We start from the raw sequence: 15593 nt of genomic DNA on the forward strand, positions 1-15593 counted from the left end.
GTGGAAAGACTCAAGTTGATTCCTTGAGGGGAAACAAAAACTCAGATCCCCACCTGCAAGATTCTTAAGTTCAACCCTCAAACACACTGGAGGCTGTTTTGTTTGCTCTCCCCGCAACCACCACACATAAATATTCAATGGCATGCACCTTTATCAGGCAGTGTAACTGATTTTAATGTTGTTAGGCCACACTTCCTGAATTAGGGTTGAGATATTTATCTGCACATCTCAGCAGAAAATCAATCCCAGGTCTGCAACATGCCAGGTTGCAGGGCATTTTATGGGCTGAGGGGCAATGTTATTTTATAAGAATGCAGTGAATATTCTCCAAAAGTTGATTCTGTTCATCTGGACGTAGCGTTATCTGCACGCTACGTCCAGATGAACAGAATCAGCTTTTGGAGATTTACTTACCTGGATGATCGAGAATGCATCAAGATGCAGTGAATATTATTTTAAGTTTTTTTTTAGTTCACTCATTAATGGCGAGGCAGTCACATCAGCAGAAAATTGGATTTATTTGTTTGACTGCAGACGGCCTAAACCAGGGGTGTGAAACATAAGGCCCGAGGGCCAGAATTGGCTCAGGAATCTGGCCCATTGGATAGAGTCAAAAACTGTAAAGGAGGGCATAAACTTTGGACTTTTAACTGTATTTTCATACCTTTTACAACTTTTTCTCTGATAAAGATCTCACACATGGCAATTCATAATATACCAAAGTAATAAATAAACAACATTCCTGTTTTTTCAATACCTACAATTCTTTTTTCTTTTCTTTTTTCTTATTTACAATGAGTTTACATTAAAAAAATCTTTCTGGGCAATGAGCTACCATGAAGTTTCTGTAATTTTGCAAAAGAGTTGTGTAATTTCTTTCATTTACTTCAGCAGCATTTCTTTGTCATTTCGATAGCACTTAGATTTACAGCTGAAATTGCACTTTTTCTTATATAATCTATGTCAGGGATTAAACGTGCATTTAAACTTCTTTACATTGTCAGAAAGGTGAGTTTCAGTCGTTCAAACTCAAAGTGGGCTGACTGTACTGTGTGTGGCCCACGATCTAAAATGAGTTTGACATCCCTTACTTAACCTTTATATTTTATGATCTAAAATTGTATGTAAGAAAAGTACTACAAATAAAATGCTTAGAAGCAGAAAGATGCTTTTATTCCAAAATCCTGTTGATATATTTGAATTGAAATAATGGCTGGTTATATTTTTCTCCTTTTCCATAAAGGTGCTACATGAAAAAAAATGTCCCAGGTTATAAATGGTTAAAATCTAAACTAGTTGAGACTAGAAGTGTTAATGAAAAATGCACCAATTACCACCAGTTGGCACAAATATGTTTAAAAAAAGAACATGCATGCATAAAGTAAAGATAACAGTTGTCCTGCTGGTGTCGATGCTTTATTAGTCTTACATAATCTTTTTCAGTGAGTACTGATTAACCTTATCTGATTAACCTTTGCAGTCATTAGTGAAGCCAGAGTGGTCCAGGCAGAGTGATACTCTGCTGAAGATCAATATGTCACCGCAAGCAAATGAAAACATCCGTGTTTTCCGGGTGGTCTTCAGTCCAGCAGATGGTGCGTGAATGCAAACAAAAACTGTGTGAAGTATTAAAAAAGCAAAATGGCCAGCTTTAAAATGTGAACTTATGTAAGAGGACTTTCAGTGTTAAAAATATCCTGTGGCCACAACAGAAAAACTTGAAATCTTCTTATTTAATAATATGTATTTCTTTATTTGTGTACTTAACATGATTAATGTGGATGTTTTCATGCAGTAATATAGTAAATGCAAAATTCATACATCCACTCATTTTCTTAATCGCACATAGTGGTGCAGGGGAGGGCCCTATATATGGCCTAAATGCTGCAAAATCTGAAAAGCAGCCTACAGGACATGCTTTTATTTTTTAATTTGTCATGTTAGCTGTAGGTAATATTAATGAATAAATAGATGAATTCCAATATAAATCAAATAATGGCTATGTTAAGTAACAGTAACATTGTGAGGAATGTTGGAGTTATTGCTGACAGGATATGTCCTTTAGGCGTCATTTGTCCCATTATACATTTGTCCCATTATCCTGACAGAGGCAGCTTTCAGGCCCTCTTCTGTTGAACCAGCTTCCAGTTTGGACTTTTTGGACACCCTCTCTACTTTTAAGGTTAGGCTTAAAATTTTGGTTTTTGATAAAGATTATAATTAGTGTTGGATAAGGTGACCCTGAACCATCTCTTGATTATACTGGAATAGGCCTAGGCTGCTGAGGCCTTCCCATATCCCATGGATTGAGTGTTTCTACTTTATTTGTCTTTCTTCCCTCTCCAAGTGTTTATCCAACTCGATTGAATTTGATCATTAGCGATGATTAAACTCGGGCTTTTTCTCCCATGTGTGTGTTTTGTCCTGTCTCACGCTGTTCTTATCTCTTTCCAATCACCCCAACCCCTAAACCTGGTTCTGCTGGAGGTTTTGTGCTTTTAAAAATGAGTTTTTCCTTCCCACTGTCGCCAAGAGCTTGCTCATAGGGGGCCATCTGATTATTGGACTTTGTTTCTAATATTGTAAGGTCTTTACCTGACAACGTAAAGCGTCTTGCTGAGAATGTTGTTGTGAACTGGTACTATATAAATACATTTGAACTGACATCAATGGTATTTAAAGTCCTAAATAGTTAACGTTTTGAATTTTTTTAAAACCATTTTTAGCATATTTGTTAACGCGCCAGTGTGATGACGTCATTGTCGGGGTCAGGACAGGTTGACCTCAGGTGTGTGTTTTTTCTTTTCTGGGGCATTTTTTTGCGGGGTTCTTCCTGCTGAAGGTAAACATATGGACGAAGCAGCGATTTGCGGTAAAAATATGAAAACTGTGTTCGAGCGGCGCGGATTAAAGCGACGAAAATGTCCGGACAGAAGAGAAGATATAACGTACGCTTCCCTGCTGTGAGTAAATGTGGAATAATGTGGAAAATTAAAGCTGCCAAACGAGCTAACGGGTAACTGTAGTCGTGTGACAACTGTTGCATTCAAAGACTGCTGGAAATCATGTTTATTAGCGAGCTAGCCTAGCAAACTAGGAGATATGTTAATAAAAATGCTTTAGCTCTACTAGGCTAAATTACTTACTCGTTAAAAAAACAACAACAAAAAACGGTACCATTATAGAAGGTGTTTCGATGTTTTTTCAATGAATACGAGTTTGCAGGACTTTGTGCTTTCTGTTCCTTCCATTTTTTTATGTTGTGGTTGGGAAACTTGTTTTCCTTTTTAATGAAATGTATGTAGGCCTATTTTGTAGTATAAATAGTTGGTACATACATGTCACACATTGTTTTTCACATATGAACCATTAAAAAAAACACCTTCAGCTGCTATTAACAGTTATTTCATCAGTTACATGCAGTTTACTCAGTGCTCCTCAATGCACCGTAACTTCCAATTGCTTGAACAGCTGTAAACTCTTTGATATTGTTGCCAGAGGCGCATCAAAAAAATCATGCAGAAGGACGCTGAGGTGGGCCGGATGGCGATGGCAGTTCCTGTAATCATATGTATCCTTTATGAGTCAAAGCTCAGCGCTTTGCCGAAGCAGCATCTTCTTCCAGCTTCTCCTGAGGCACTTGCTGGGAGTTAAAGTCAGTTGCGTTCAAGTGCCAATCGCTTAGCAAAATAAATAAACTGTCCTAATGAATCTTGTTGTTTTAGGTATTGGATATTGGGTAGGCTGAATTAAACATTAATTTAGGCTGATTAAAGCGAATACACACAATGGCTCAACAATAAATTGTTCCGTTTATTGCACTAAGATTCATCCCTCCAGGTGATAGGAACTGTTTTCTGCTGTGATGGTGTGGATATTTGATGTTAGCTAGTGTTAAATGGTAACTGTATTATGTAAAGCAAGTATGTAAATACATGCTGAAAGTGTTGTAGAGCTGTGAAATCCCATACTGCATCAATAAGCTCGGGCCTTAGAGATATTCCTGAAGTCTCTGCTGATCAAAACCTGCGTGATTACAGAGTCCAAGCTCAGCGCTGTTGTGTCTGTGGCTCACATGTAAGTAAGACTTTGTTATTTGAGCTCAAGTATATGAGATTATGAATTAATCAAGACTAATCCATCCATGATGCTAAAATGATGGTATATGTAGACGTAATTAATGAAATCACCAGTGTTGTGCCCTGTGCATAAATGCATGCAACACTCTATGCTAACAGAAGAACATTTAGATGAAAGACTTCCAAAAACAGCTGGAAGCAATAAACTAAAGCCAGCTCCTATTGTCAGTGAGTCTGGTTCACATGACCTGTTTCACTTTCTGTCCTCATCTCTGAAAGCAGTGCTTTAGGTCTTCACACTGGAAGAGAAATATTATGAGTGTAAGTGAGGCAGATATTTTCACGAGATCTATGCGCACCTTCGACTGCTGCAGGCGTGCAAACTGTCTTTTGTGAAGATGAAGAAGACATACGTGCAATTATAATCTTGTTCATATCTGACTGAATATGACAGCATTCATTCAGACTTACTATGCACGAGGTTCCTCACAAATTTCAACTAAAAAAATGACTGAACAGGTTACAGTACTGTGCAACAATCTTGATCCACCTCTTACTTCTTTATACTTTGCTAGGAAAATGGAAAACAGATGCAGCGATTTATTGAAACATGCACCGAAATACTTATAAAACATAGAGTTTGTACATTTTTAACAACCGTGAAAATCGATATTTGGTACGAGGACCTTCATTCTTCAACACAGCCTGAAATCTCTGTCATTTCATTAAGTGGGAATAGTTCTCCAGGATTTTTGAAGGACATTCAAAGCTCTTCTTTCGATGTTGGCTGCCTTTTGTTGTGATCTCTGTGATGACAATCCAAGATTGCTTCACTGATTTTGAGGTCCAGAGTCTTGGGAGGCCAATCCATGACTGATATTGTCCCACTGTGTGTTTTTCTGTCCAGGTATGCTTTTACTGCATTGGAAGTGTGTATGGTCATGCTGACAAATGAAATTCTGCCAATTAGATACTTTGTTTTTGCATGGTGGATCAAAATCTGATGGTAGCTTCACGTGTTGGTAGCCAGTGATGCTGGGGATCACATGATCCTGCAGCCAGTGATGCGGGCATTGCTTTTCAAACTTGGCAGAACCTCTACCATGTTTTACAGATGGCTGCAAACAGACATGTTGTGCCTTTCTCCTGAACTCTTCCATACTGCTTGACAACAATTTGAACCAAAAATTTCAAATGTTGTGTCACTTTGCCATTGTTGCCAGATTTTCAGTCGCGTTTTTGTATATTTTGGCATACCTCAGCCTTTTTCCTCTGTTTCCCTTCCTTACTAATGGCTTCTTGACAGCCACCATTCCACTGAGATCATTTCTGATGAGGCTTGAGCAAAACAGAGATGGATCAGCTGAAGGTTCACATGCATCTTTTAGGTCCTGTGCCAGGTCTTTAATGACCCCCACCCCCACCACCCTATTTGTTAAGGATGAGACAAAAATGGGTCGTCTTACTTTAGTTAGGTGGCCTTTTAAGGTTCATAGGTCAATGTTAAGTAGCATAAACAAAAACCATTCCTATAAAAATATTCAGGTACAAGGACTGGACTGAAAGTTAGTGAAAAAGAGGCCAATGTTTGAAGAAAAACTTTGAAAGACCTTCAGAAAGCTTGGGGAGTTATTGTTCTGGACCATTTTATAAGAAATTATAAGAAAGTCTGTTTTTTTTAATATAAAGAACCAGCGGTGGCTCAAGAATCAAGAATACTGTATGCTGTTGTTTTTAAAACAGTTCCTAGGCTGTTAACATTAGTTATCCCCAATAAAATAAATTGAATATTTAACAAAAAAAAAAAAATTAAATCAATATACTGTCAGTTTGTTTGCTTTTTTTCTCTTTAGCATGTCGTTTAGATGCATGTATATGAAAAGTTGGCATATAATGTATTACATTTTGTGCTTTTATAGGAAGCAATGCATAGAGTCAGAAAAGCTCTTCCATTTTCTCAAAGACTTGGTAGCACAAACCACGCCTACAAGCCAGAAGGACAACAGAAGCATGAGTATGTGGCCTTTATACAGGTAGAGAGTGTACCTTTAATGTCAATGTAACTAATTCCTTCTTAAAAAGCCTCCAAATGCCCTCAACATTATTAAATTCTTATGATAATTGACCTTTTCTTTGTTTCAAGGAACAAACAGCATGAAGTTTCTGTTAAAAAAACCACCTGAAGTGGAGGAAATGGCTCCGCAAGGTAGCCTCGACTCACTTGACAACGACTCGAATGCCAGCGTACGTAGTAACTAAAAACAAAATCTTACTCCAACTAACATGCAAACCGAACCAATCAGCTCTCAGAATGTGTGTACTTGTGTTTCTGACACTCAGGCAGTAGTGGACACTTTTGTGTTGCATGCTAAAAGCTGCAGCAGCGCCCCCTTGAGGCCATAGTGATAATTTTACTCTGAAAAAGTGTAGAGTACTTCTTACCTCAGCAGTGTTTGTCTTGTCTAGAGAACGGTTGTGGTGATCCGTGGGTGAAAGGGTGAAGACGGAGAACAAATTCTTATCAGTTACCTTGGTTACTAAGAGCTTATGAACTTTGCGGACATGTTAATACCCCTTCTTGTTTCAGTTAGTCAATCATTTCCTCTCCTCCTTCCAGGAGTCGGAGCTCTACATCTGCTTATGACTGTGCAACCAGCGGAAGCCGCTGTGGAGTCACAGCAGCGCCTCATTTCATTATGTCTCCTTACATTTGTCTTTTGTCTCTGCTGTCCTGGATCTTGGTCACAAATAAGTGAGGCTAAGTAATCACAATACTTCAGCTGACGTCTACGTACAAGTTGTTTCGTTAGCTCAAGTCCAGCTTTTGGGTAAATAAAGAGTTCCTTTTCTTGGGAGGATAAGGGATCTTTGTTTGGAGCAGATATATTTTAGGATCACTTGAATCTTTTGTGGAAGTTTGCACTGAGTTGTAGATTTTTTTTCCTTCTTCTTGCTGATTAGGAAATTGTGTTTGTAGAGCAGTACATGCTTGAATAATGATGCTATTTAGATTACAATATTGAGTTTTGAGATTATTCTGGAACACTTTTAGACAGTGTGCAGCTCTTTTTTTTTTTTTTTTTTTTACTGTATTTTGAAGATGTATATTCTTTGATACGAATTAGATGCTTTCACCGTGTATTACTTTATTTTTTGCTTGTTTTTGTTTTCCGGTAGGATGTGCAGCAATCTTTAAAACCAAACTAAGTGCTTATTTTAAGAAATAGTGGCCTTTGTGGTGTCTATTTTTAGAGCACTTGTAAATTAAAAGTTTTAAAGATTTTTGCATATATGAAAATAAATAACTTATGTAAATAAATAATTGGAATCTCCAGATAGTTCGAATGTAAAGAAGTTGAATAAAAACAAGTCGCAAGCATATAGGGATTGGTTTATTCCAGTAAACTAACCTTTTTACACTGTGATGGCGTGAAATGAGGAATAAATAGATGCACTCTGTTCTGAAAGGTTATTTTTACTGGATTTTTTTTTTTTTTTTTTAAACATTTTGAAACCAAATAAAGCAAAAACATCTCTCTTCAGTTGCTACGCAGTGACCTGCATGAGGAGGTGAGACGGTTTCCATGTCCCAGCACTGATGAGGTTCGCTAATGTTCCTCCTGCTGATCCACGCTGACAGACGCTACACTTGTAATGAGCATCAAATCTAGTCTCAGAGGAACAAGCTGGAGTACAGTCCTGCTCCGCTGCAGGTGATCGGACGTCATTCTTCCACATGGGGGGCAGTTTGAAATGAAAACATGCATCTTCACTACAATGACTCAAAATGAGCAATACAAGTAAAAAATAAACATTCATTTTTTAAACATTGTTTTTCAAATAAAAGAAAACATTTCTGTTTATCTCCTGCAATAATTACATATTTATAGACGTGGAGGCCAATTTGAAGTAGTGGTGCGATAGATCCCTTTGTTTTATTCAATCCATTATTTATCCCGAGTCCCAAAGGCACGGTCCATTCATTCTCCTTTGAACAACTGATCCAAATACTGAAGGAGGGGGAACAAAAACAAAGATTGATTTTAAATATGCTCAGAAAAGAAAACATTTACACACAGAGAGGTGATGGATTGGCCTCACTTATGCTGTCTCTTCTGTTAAGTCGTGCTCTGAGTTTACAGTCGGATGTGCCAGAGATCGAAGGACAAAAGATTAAAAATCCAAAACAGGAAAGAAAACCAAAACAAAACAGCACTACAGTACACAGTTTTCAGAAGAGCCGTGCTCCGTAGCCAAATGTCTGTTTAATAGATTCGAAGTAGTATCTCTTCCAGCCCTCTTTCGTCTGCTCCTCCTGGCTGTTTGGGACGCCTCGATACTCCACCTTCAGCTCTGTCTCGCTGCTCCGGTCCAAGAACGTCATTGTGATCGTGGCGTAGTGCTCTGTGGCAAAAAAAAATAAATCCATACTTTTAACTATAAAAGCACGATAGCATAAAAGGAAGAGCGATCCGAGGAGATAATTTTTGACCCTGAAGTGAGCTACAGATGAGGATAAAATTATAGTAGGTGAATGAAAAGCTGACCTTTTTATTGAGCCATAACACAAACCACTGCTGTGCAATTATTATTTCACAGTTTATGTGTTTGAATTAATCTATACTAGTACATTTTTTTCAAATTTGAATTTAAATGGTCCAATTTGTTGTATGATAGTAAGCACTGTTCCCACATACTGAAAAATAGAAAGAAACCTACCACAGGGCCAGGTGTTATACCGCCACTTCATAACTATTTTCTCATCTGGAACCTGAAAGCAAGAGGACTTGTGTTAGAATTTACTCAGGTAAAGTGACGTTAATGTGGTGCAGTACAGTCAAGTAAATGATTCATATACACAAATGCTTATTTTTAAATGTCATAGATCAGACTCACCAGCTCTGTGAACTCGCCCAGAATATTTCCATCTAGCAGACGAAACTTTCCGCCCTTCTCTCCATCCACTGTGGCTGAACCGCGCGTGAACGCCTGAACCATCTGTTTATTGACAAGAAGCCCCAAAATCAAAAGAAGCAAAGTCCATTTTTACTGAAAGACTTAACAAGACACAACCACAGCCTGGGTTTCCAATCAAACACACAGCTGAGGCTCACCTCTTTGTTCAGAAAGACCCTGTAGAGTTCAGCTGGTGAGGTGAGAAACGTTTCTTTCAGTGTAAATTTACAGGTGGGGATCTTGACGCCGGTGTTGACGGGAGTGGCTGTGCTGGCAGAGGAGGAAATCTGTTCCACACAAGCATAGAAGTCTGGTGAGCACGGATCAGTTTATCAGTTTATGTGCCATAACTAAAGCCTGGTTTAGACTTCTGCAGAAACGTCATAATTTTTGACGTAACTTTTTGACGTGATATTTTGTTTGCTAATAATGTATCGATACAGGGACAGCAGAAATCGATATTTTGTTACAATGTATGGTGATTCCCACCTCTAGTAACTAGAAACTGCTTTAAACCTTCCACGTAATCTGACATGAACAACAACTGAATGGTGGGAATTTAACCACAGAAAGCAGGCTTAACACTGCTTCGGGTATCAGAGTAAATAAAATGGGGACAAAGTGAGTGTCAAAGTCCAAAATCTTTACTATGTGATTGATGTGCACCAACCTCAGTTTTATCCAGCTTAGCTTTGGACTGTGATGTGGACTGTGGTTTGGCCACACCATTGGCTGTGGGTAGGATCATCCCCTGTGTGAATTCTGCAATTAAAAAAAAGAAAGAAGAATTTGTATAAATATACCGCAATTTTCGGGCTATAAGCCGCTACTTTTTGCACAAGCTTTGAACCCTGCGGCTTTTAGTCAGGTGCGGCTTTTCTATGGATTGTCCATGATTTTTGTGATATCGTAAGACGATTTGTTTTGTTTGTTCCGCTCTTGTACGGCACTACGTTGCCTGGCGGAAGGGCATGTGATCAGACACACAGTATCGGGGTTCAAGAGTGGTATGTTGGTCACATGTCCATCCGCAGGCAACGTAGTGCCGTACGAAGTAGCACGAAAAACAAACTTCAAAGTAGTGCTACGCGAGGCGTGGATGACGAGCGGCGATAAACTTGCGAAAAGCAACCATCCACCAGTGGATTCTGACAGCGTGGAAAAGTGTGAAAACATCCATGATCACCAACGGATTTCGAAGGGCTGGACTGCTGCATGATGGAGAGGAGGACACCGCCACGGCCCTTCTGAGGGTGTTCGACTCTGACACTGACAACGAGGATTTGTTTGGTTTTGAAAGTGACAACGAAGGAAAGAAGCTGAGAGTGGATGACGAAGTCATCCTGAGCCTGTTCGTATCCGACACTGGAGAAGAGGACTTTGGTGGTTTTAGTGCGCAGGAAGAAGAGAAAGATGGTGGTGAATGACTGACTTTTCTTCTTGTTAAAGCCGTGTCGCTGCACCTGAGCCTAAAACGTAGGCTGAATCTATTTTTCTGGTGTGCTGTAGGTTATTGTTATGTACTACATTTGTTACTCGTTTATGAAGCACAGTACATGTTTCGTACTTGTAATTACCGGTACTTGTACATATACCTAAAAAGTTATGCAAATATGTACCCATAACTTGTTTTTCAAAATATTAATAAAAGGGGTGTGTCTCCAAACAGCCGTCTCTTTCCTGACAATTCCCTTTGTGCATATTCTCTGACATGATAAGTCAACATTGAAACACCTGCGGCTTTAAGTCAGGTGCGGCTAATGTATGTACAAAACAGGATTTTCCCCTGATTTTAGCTTGTGCGGCTAATATTCAGGTGCGCTTTGTAGTCCGGAAAATACGGTAAGCATTTGACCCTTTTCTTTAACCTAAACTGAATCTGGCAAACTCTTAACGCAAATTCTACCCAAAAAGAGTTTAATGATTTACAATCACGCATAATCTCAATGTGTTCAGCAATTAGGCTCTGGGAGAAATTTGCTGTTCGTTAGCTCACCTGTTTTTAAGAACCCAACGTAGCTCTGCAATGCGTCGCGGAATTTATCCACTCCTTTCGTTTTCATCAGGTTCATCAGCAGCGTGTCGGGTTCATCTTTGTTCAACGATACAGAAATCTGGACACGACACAGGAAAGTAAACTCTGTAAACTCTTCCTCCACCTTCCAGCCAGCCTGAATCAGTGTGCACATGTGCTTTGGTGAAACTTACATCAAGATCCTCCATGTCATTTTCATCAGACAGGTTTGGAACTTCAATTGTTCCTTTATACTCGACTCCTGCTTTTGACTTTCCTGTTCAAACAAAAAAGAATAAACATGTCAGCAAAGATTCAAAGCCTCTTCAAACCTGCCTCCTATTTTAGTAACGATAATAAAAATGCAACATATTAGCTCAGTCACTCTTCTCTATAAGCCACTGAAGCTTTTTCCCCCTATTAGATATAAAAATCTACCTGTTAAGGCTGAGCTGCAAAACTTCACCATATAAGAGATCATGCCCTGCATTCAAGATGTTTGCAAACAAGCTGGCACAATGCTGATTAAGTCTCAGTGCCTGCTAAATTATAGTCTGGAAGCAATGACGGTAACTGCCACTGTTAGCAGCCAAACGACCAGTTTCAGAGATACAATTAAAACCAAACTACTGCCTTAAATGAAACAAACAATAATGCTAGTTTTCTACTTACCAGTCCAAGTAGCTTTCACGTTCCACTCATAAAAGAAAATAAGTTTCCCTTTGCGGTTATTAATCGAGGCCTCTCCTTCCACCTTGCTGACTTCTGTCACTTCACACGTTCCCTCCTCATTCTCCACGCTCAATCCAAGAAGCAGAGATTTTAACTTATCTGATGACCAGTTTGTTGCATCTCTTTCCGTCCTGCAAAGTCCAGCAGAGACCACAAAGATAAGGGAGCACATCCGAACAGGGAACAAAAAACCCCAACACCTTAACTAAGGATTGTGCACTTTACAAGCCTTCTTCCTAGAGCTGGGCGATAGAACGATAACGATATGTATCGCGATATAACTTTTACTCGATAGAGAAATTAAACTATCGCGATAGACCTCGCCGCTCTTGTCCTCTTAAAAAAGGTCAGCCAATCCAAATTAAGTAGCGCAGAGCCGAACCAATCACAGCCGCAGCGTCACGTCGCGTGACTTGTTACGTACAGCACAAGTGCCAAGCCGCACATGTGTATTTGTTTGGGAAGCAGCCAGCCGCCGTGCCGCCCGGATAATGGAGGAAATGAGTGTGTCGACTAGAAAAATCAACCGAGCGTGACCGAAGGTTACCGAAGAGAAAACAGATGATGGTTTCAATGCCGGAGAGATTGTCGAACGGAAGAACCATAGACGTTCCTAGTGTGAAGGTATTTCGGCTATTTCAAGTCTGACAAAAAACAGAGTAGCGTGCACTGTAAATTGTGCCGAAAGCAAGTCTGGAAATACAATAAACTGGTGCATGCGTCACACTGTGCGCCACGTTATTGTTTCGGTGAAATGAATTTCTACAGTACTGTTAATTCTACTCTCTGCAGTGTTTAAATGCTTACATATACACACAGTTACTGTCCCTCCACACATACGACTCGGTTCTGCTTCTATGCCCCAGCTTTGTTTACTTTTTCCCACCGAGGCTTCTAGACTTCTGATTGGCCAACATTTCTGCACGGTTAGGAATCTAGCGCCACCTGCTGCTTTGGCATGTTCATAGCAGCGTTTTCCTTCATTTCTGCTTTTATGTGTGGACGGGATTATTTTTTAAAACGAAAACGGAAAATCTCCGTTTTCAAAAATACCCGTGTACGTGTGGACGTAGCCTCAGTCTCTGACTGGAAGCGCTAATTCGTCATTCGGCTTTTGTCAGACTAAAGTAACTGTTAAAACTGTTTGAAAAGCTAAGCTATACAACAAGGAGAGATTGAGAATTTCCTTTTAGTTCTCAGTTTATTTGATATTGACAAAAGTTAGTCAGTTTTGTCTGTTCTTCTATAAAACAAACTAAGATTTATTTTTAGAATTAATATTTTGTTTCTAAGTGGAATTGACAATTTAGTCTGTTTCGTTTGTTCTATTTTGAAACTTAAACACTTTAGCGGCTGCCTTTTGTGTAGTTTGCAATATTTGCCTTTATTTATCTGAAAAAGTCTCATGTTCCTTAAGTACATCTACCCTGTTGAACTTCATCCATCCATTCGCGTCCGCTTAATGGATGAACTTATCATGGGAAATAAATATTTAAATAAAAACAAGCTGCTGATTATTTCACATTTTACTTGTGAGCAACGGCACATTTAAATCTTACAAATATAGTTATTTGGCTTATATCGTGATAGATATCGTTATCGTCTGAAATGAAAAAAACATATCGTGATATGAAAAAATCTCATATCGCCCAGCTCTACTTCTTCCCAATGTATTTTCAAAGTGTTTGCAGTCATACTCAACTGGGAAATTTGTTTTCTGAATCCCAAACATGAGATGCACTGACATGTCATCAAACATATGTCTGTTTGACACTGGTCGTTTGGCAAATGTGAGGCTAGACTGGCCAAGATTTACCTGCTCAGTCACATCAATTGTAAACTAACAAGAGGAAGATCATGGTACTTGGATCTGCTCTCTTATTCACAAGGAGTTGCCACAGCGGGAAGCTCCACATGTTTAATTTGGCAGAGGCTTTACACCAGATGCCTTTCCTACTGGAACCTCTCCTCACATGACTGAATCAGATTCACCCTATATGGCCACTCATTATGCACTAGTTGAATGTGTTAAAAACAATATATAGTGGGAAGGGTTCTTTATCTTCATAACACAAAAGGGGGAGATCAAACAAAAAACAACAACAACAACTGTGTACAGTTGTTGTGTACAGTTGTAAAGTGTACATTACTGGTAACTACTCAGGACGTCACAATTGGATCACCCAGTCAGATGGCCTCTGACATCAGCTTTCTAATCCTCTGCTAGATACAAATGTATTTTTGGAGGTCACCACAGCTGGGAAGGTGGGCACAGACCGGCTTAAGTGACAAATCTCAGAACCACATTCTAGTTGACTGGTGACAGCGCCCCTTGCTAGTAATGAGTATGGCTGCTACAGAGAAAAGCCTGTAATCAAATGCTCCGGGATCATTACAGAAGACGAACAAATGCCATATTTACAAACTATGAATTCATTCGTATTATTTTGCGTAGGGCAGTTATAAAAAGTGCAGTCACGTTGTAATTGGGGCTACCACACGTGTTCTGGTGTAACCGATGAAACATTGGTAACCGTAAACTTACCAAATGCGAGAGACTATAAAGCTTGTTACTACACCAGAATACTGCAGTAGATACAATTAGTCATGCTGCATTTTAACGCTACTGATGTTAAAAGCCGTTACACATGCATTTGAAGCTTCAGCGGCTAGCTACAGGCGAAGCTAACTTAAGAACGCCTGCAATGTTAGCTCGCCTAATTGTTTCAAACTTTTATATACCTCAATACTTGAGGCCGGCTACAGACAAAATAATGACCTAACCTTACTTGATCCAAATCTAAACATATAAACTACAGTTTGATACTAACAGGAGCTCGGTGTGTCGTGTTAGCATTAGGCTAACAGCTAAAAACCAATGTCCTTTCATTAGATCTTACCAATGCCAATTGTTGACATTAGTCGCATCAGCTCTCTCCTCTACAATCCAACGAGGGTCTCCTTCTCCCCACTTCGCCATTTTGTTGAATAAATAATAAGAAACGTTTAACTGTGTAAGGTTAAAAGCAGAGAGCAGGTGTCTGCCGGTGACTATCCACCGATGCGCACGCTGTTTCTAGAAGCCTCTGGCTGCTGCGGGCTCTCAAGCGGTGCTCCTGCGTTTACTCGCCGAGCACAGAAAATGCTGGAAACGGAACGTTGTGGAAGGAGGTAAAAAAATGTCCCCCCCTTTGCCGGAAGTCTGAAGAATAGTTCCGCGTTAGGAATGCAGACTTCTGGAACTACAAAAATAAAATAAGTAGGTAAGCAAATAACTAAGTAAATACATACACAGATAGATGAACTTCGAAAAGCCTTGTTTTTATTTTCCATTTCAAATGTTTGTTTTTTCCTAAAGAAACGCTTCATTCTGCCAGGCTCACATGAACTACTCATACAAATTACTTTTACAAGCATTTTTTTTTAAACCAACCACACAAAATTTGTAAATGTTCCATTGTTTTTGTTTTTAATTTTAAGGATGTACTTCTTTTGTCTGTTCTTGGCTGTTTGCAAGGGGAAGACAAATTAAGGCCTCACCCTCAGGTTTATGAAAATGGAGACTTTTCACAGCTATGGGGCAATTTTTGGACAAAATAACTGATTAATTATGAAAACAACTCTTAGTGAAACTTCTGATGGCATGGCCTAAACATTTTACATATCTTGAAGTAAAAACCTGTGATATTAGACAGTGATTATAAAAATGAGTGGAAGACCGTGAGGGATTAAGTCCATGTCAGCAGATTCTCACCTAGAGTTTGAGTGAGTATAGCATGAGCTTTTATTTAGGTATGTTCCCTTTGCTGTGA

The 15593-nt window shown here is 39.3% G+C and overlaps 2 protein-coding genes across 3 annotated transcripts; one reads left to right on the forward strand and one right to left on the reverse strand.

Moving 5' to 3' along the window:
- The first annotated feature begins 1930 nt into the window (after window positions 1–1930).
- On the forward strand, window positions 1931–7589 carry LOC120740283 (dr1-associated corepressor). Of its 2 annotated transcripts, none has more exons than XM_040042529.1 (6): window positions 1931–2963; window positions 3499–3571; window positions 3984–4077; window positions 5999–6093; window positions 6223–6323; window positions 6697–7589. In XM_040042529.1, exons 1-6 carry the CDS (start codon window positions 2922–2924, stop codon window positions 6721–6723), a joined length of 432 nt encoding a protein of 143 aa, XP_039898463.1. In that variant the 5' UTR covers window positions 1931–2921; the 3' UTR covers window positions 6724–7589. The 2 variants fall into 2 exon arrangements, 1 of the variants encoding a protein (XP_039898463.1); XR_005697347.1 differs by having other exon boundaries at window positions 1932–2963; window positions 5999–6112.
- ahsa1b (AHA1, activator of heat shock protein ATPase homolog 1b) lies at window positions 7537–14927 on the reverse strand. The gene is made up of 9 exons (XM_040042528.1): window positions 14682–14927; window positions 11722–11912; window positions 11244–11326; window positions 11032–11149; window positions 9706–9797; window positions 9194–9322; window positions 8976–9077; window positions 8799–8850; window positions 7537–8483 (listed from the first exon to the last, which is right to left on the reverse strand). Exons 1-9 carry the CDS (start codon window positions 14759–14761, stop codon window positions 8311–8313), a joined length of 1020 nt encoding a protein of 339 aa, XP_039898462.1. The 5' UTR covers window positions 14762–14927; the 3' UTR covers window positions 7537–8310.
- Window positions 14928–15593: the final 666 nt, after the last annotated feature.

Source organism: Simochromis diagramma, unplaced genomic scaffold, assembly GCF_900408965.1.
Source record: "Simochromis diagramma unplaced genomic scaffold, fSimDia1.1 OVJJ01000304.1, whole genome shotgun sequence".
Classification (NCBI taxonomy): Eukaryota; Metazoa; Chordata; class Actinopteri; order Cichliformes; family Cichlidae; genus Simochromis; species Simochromis diagramma.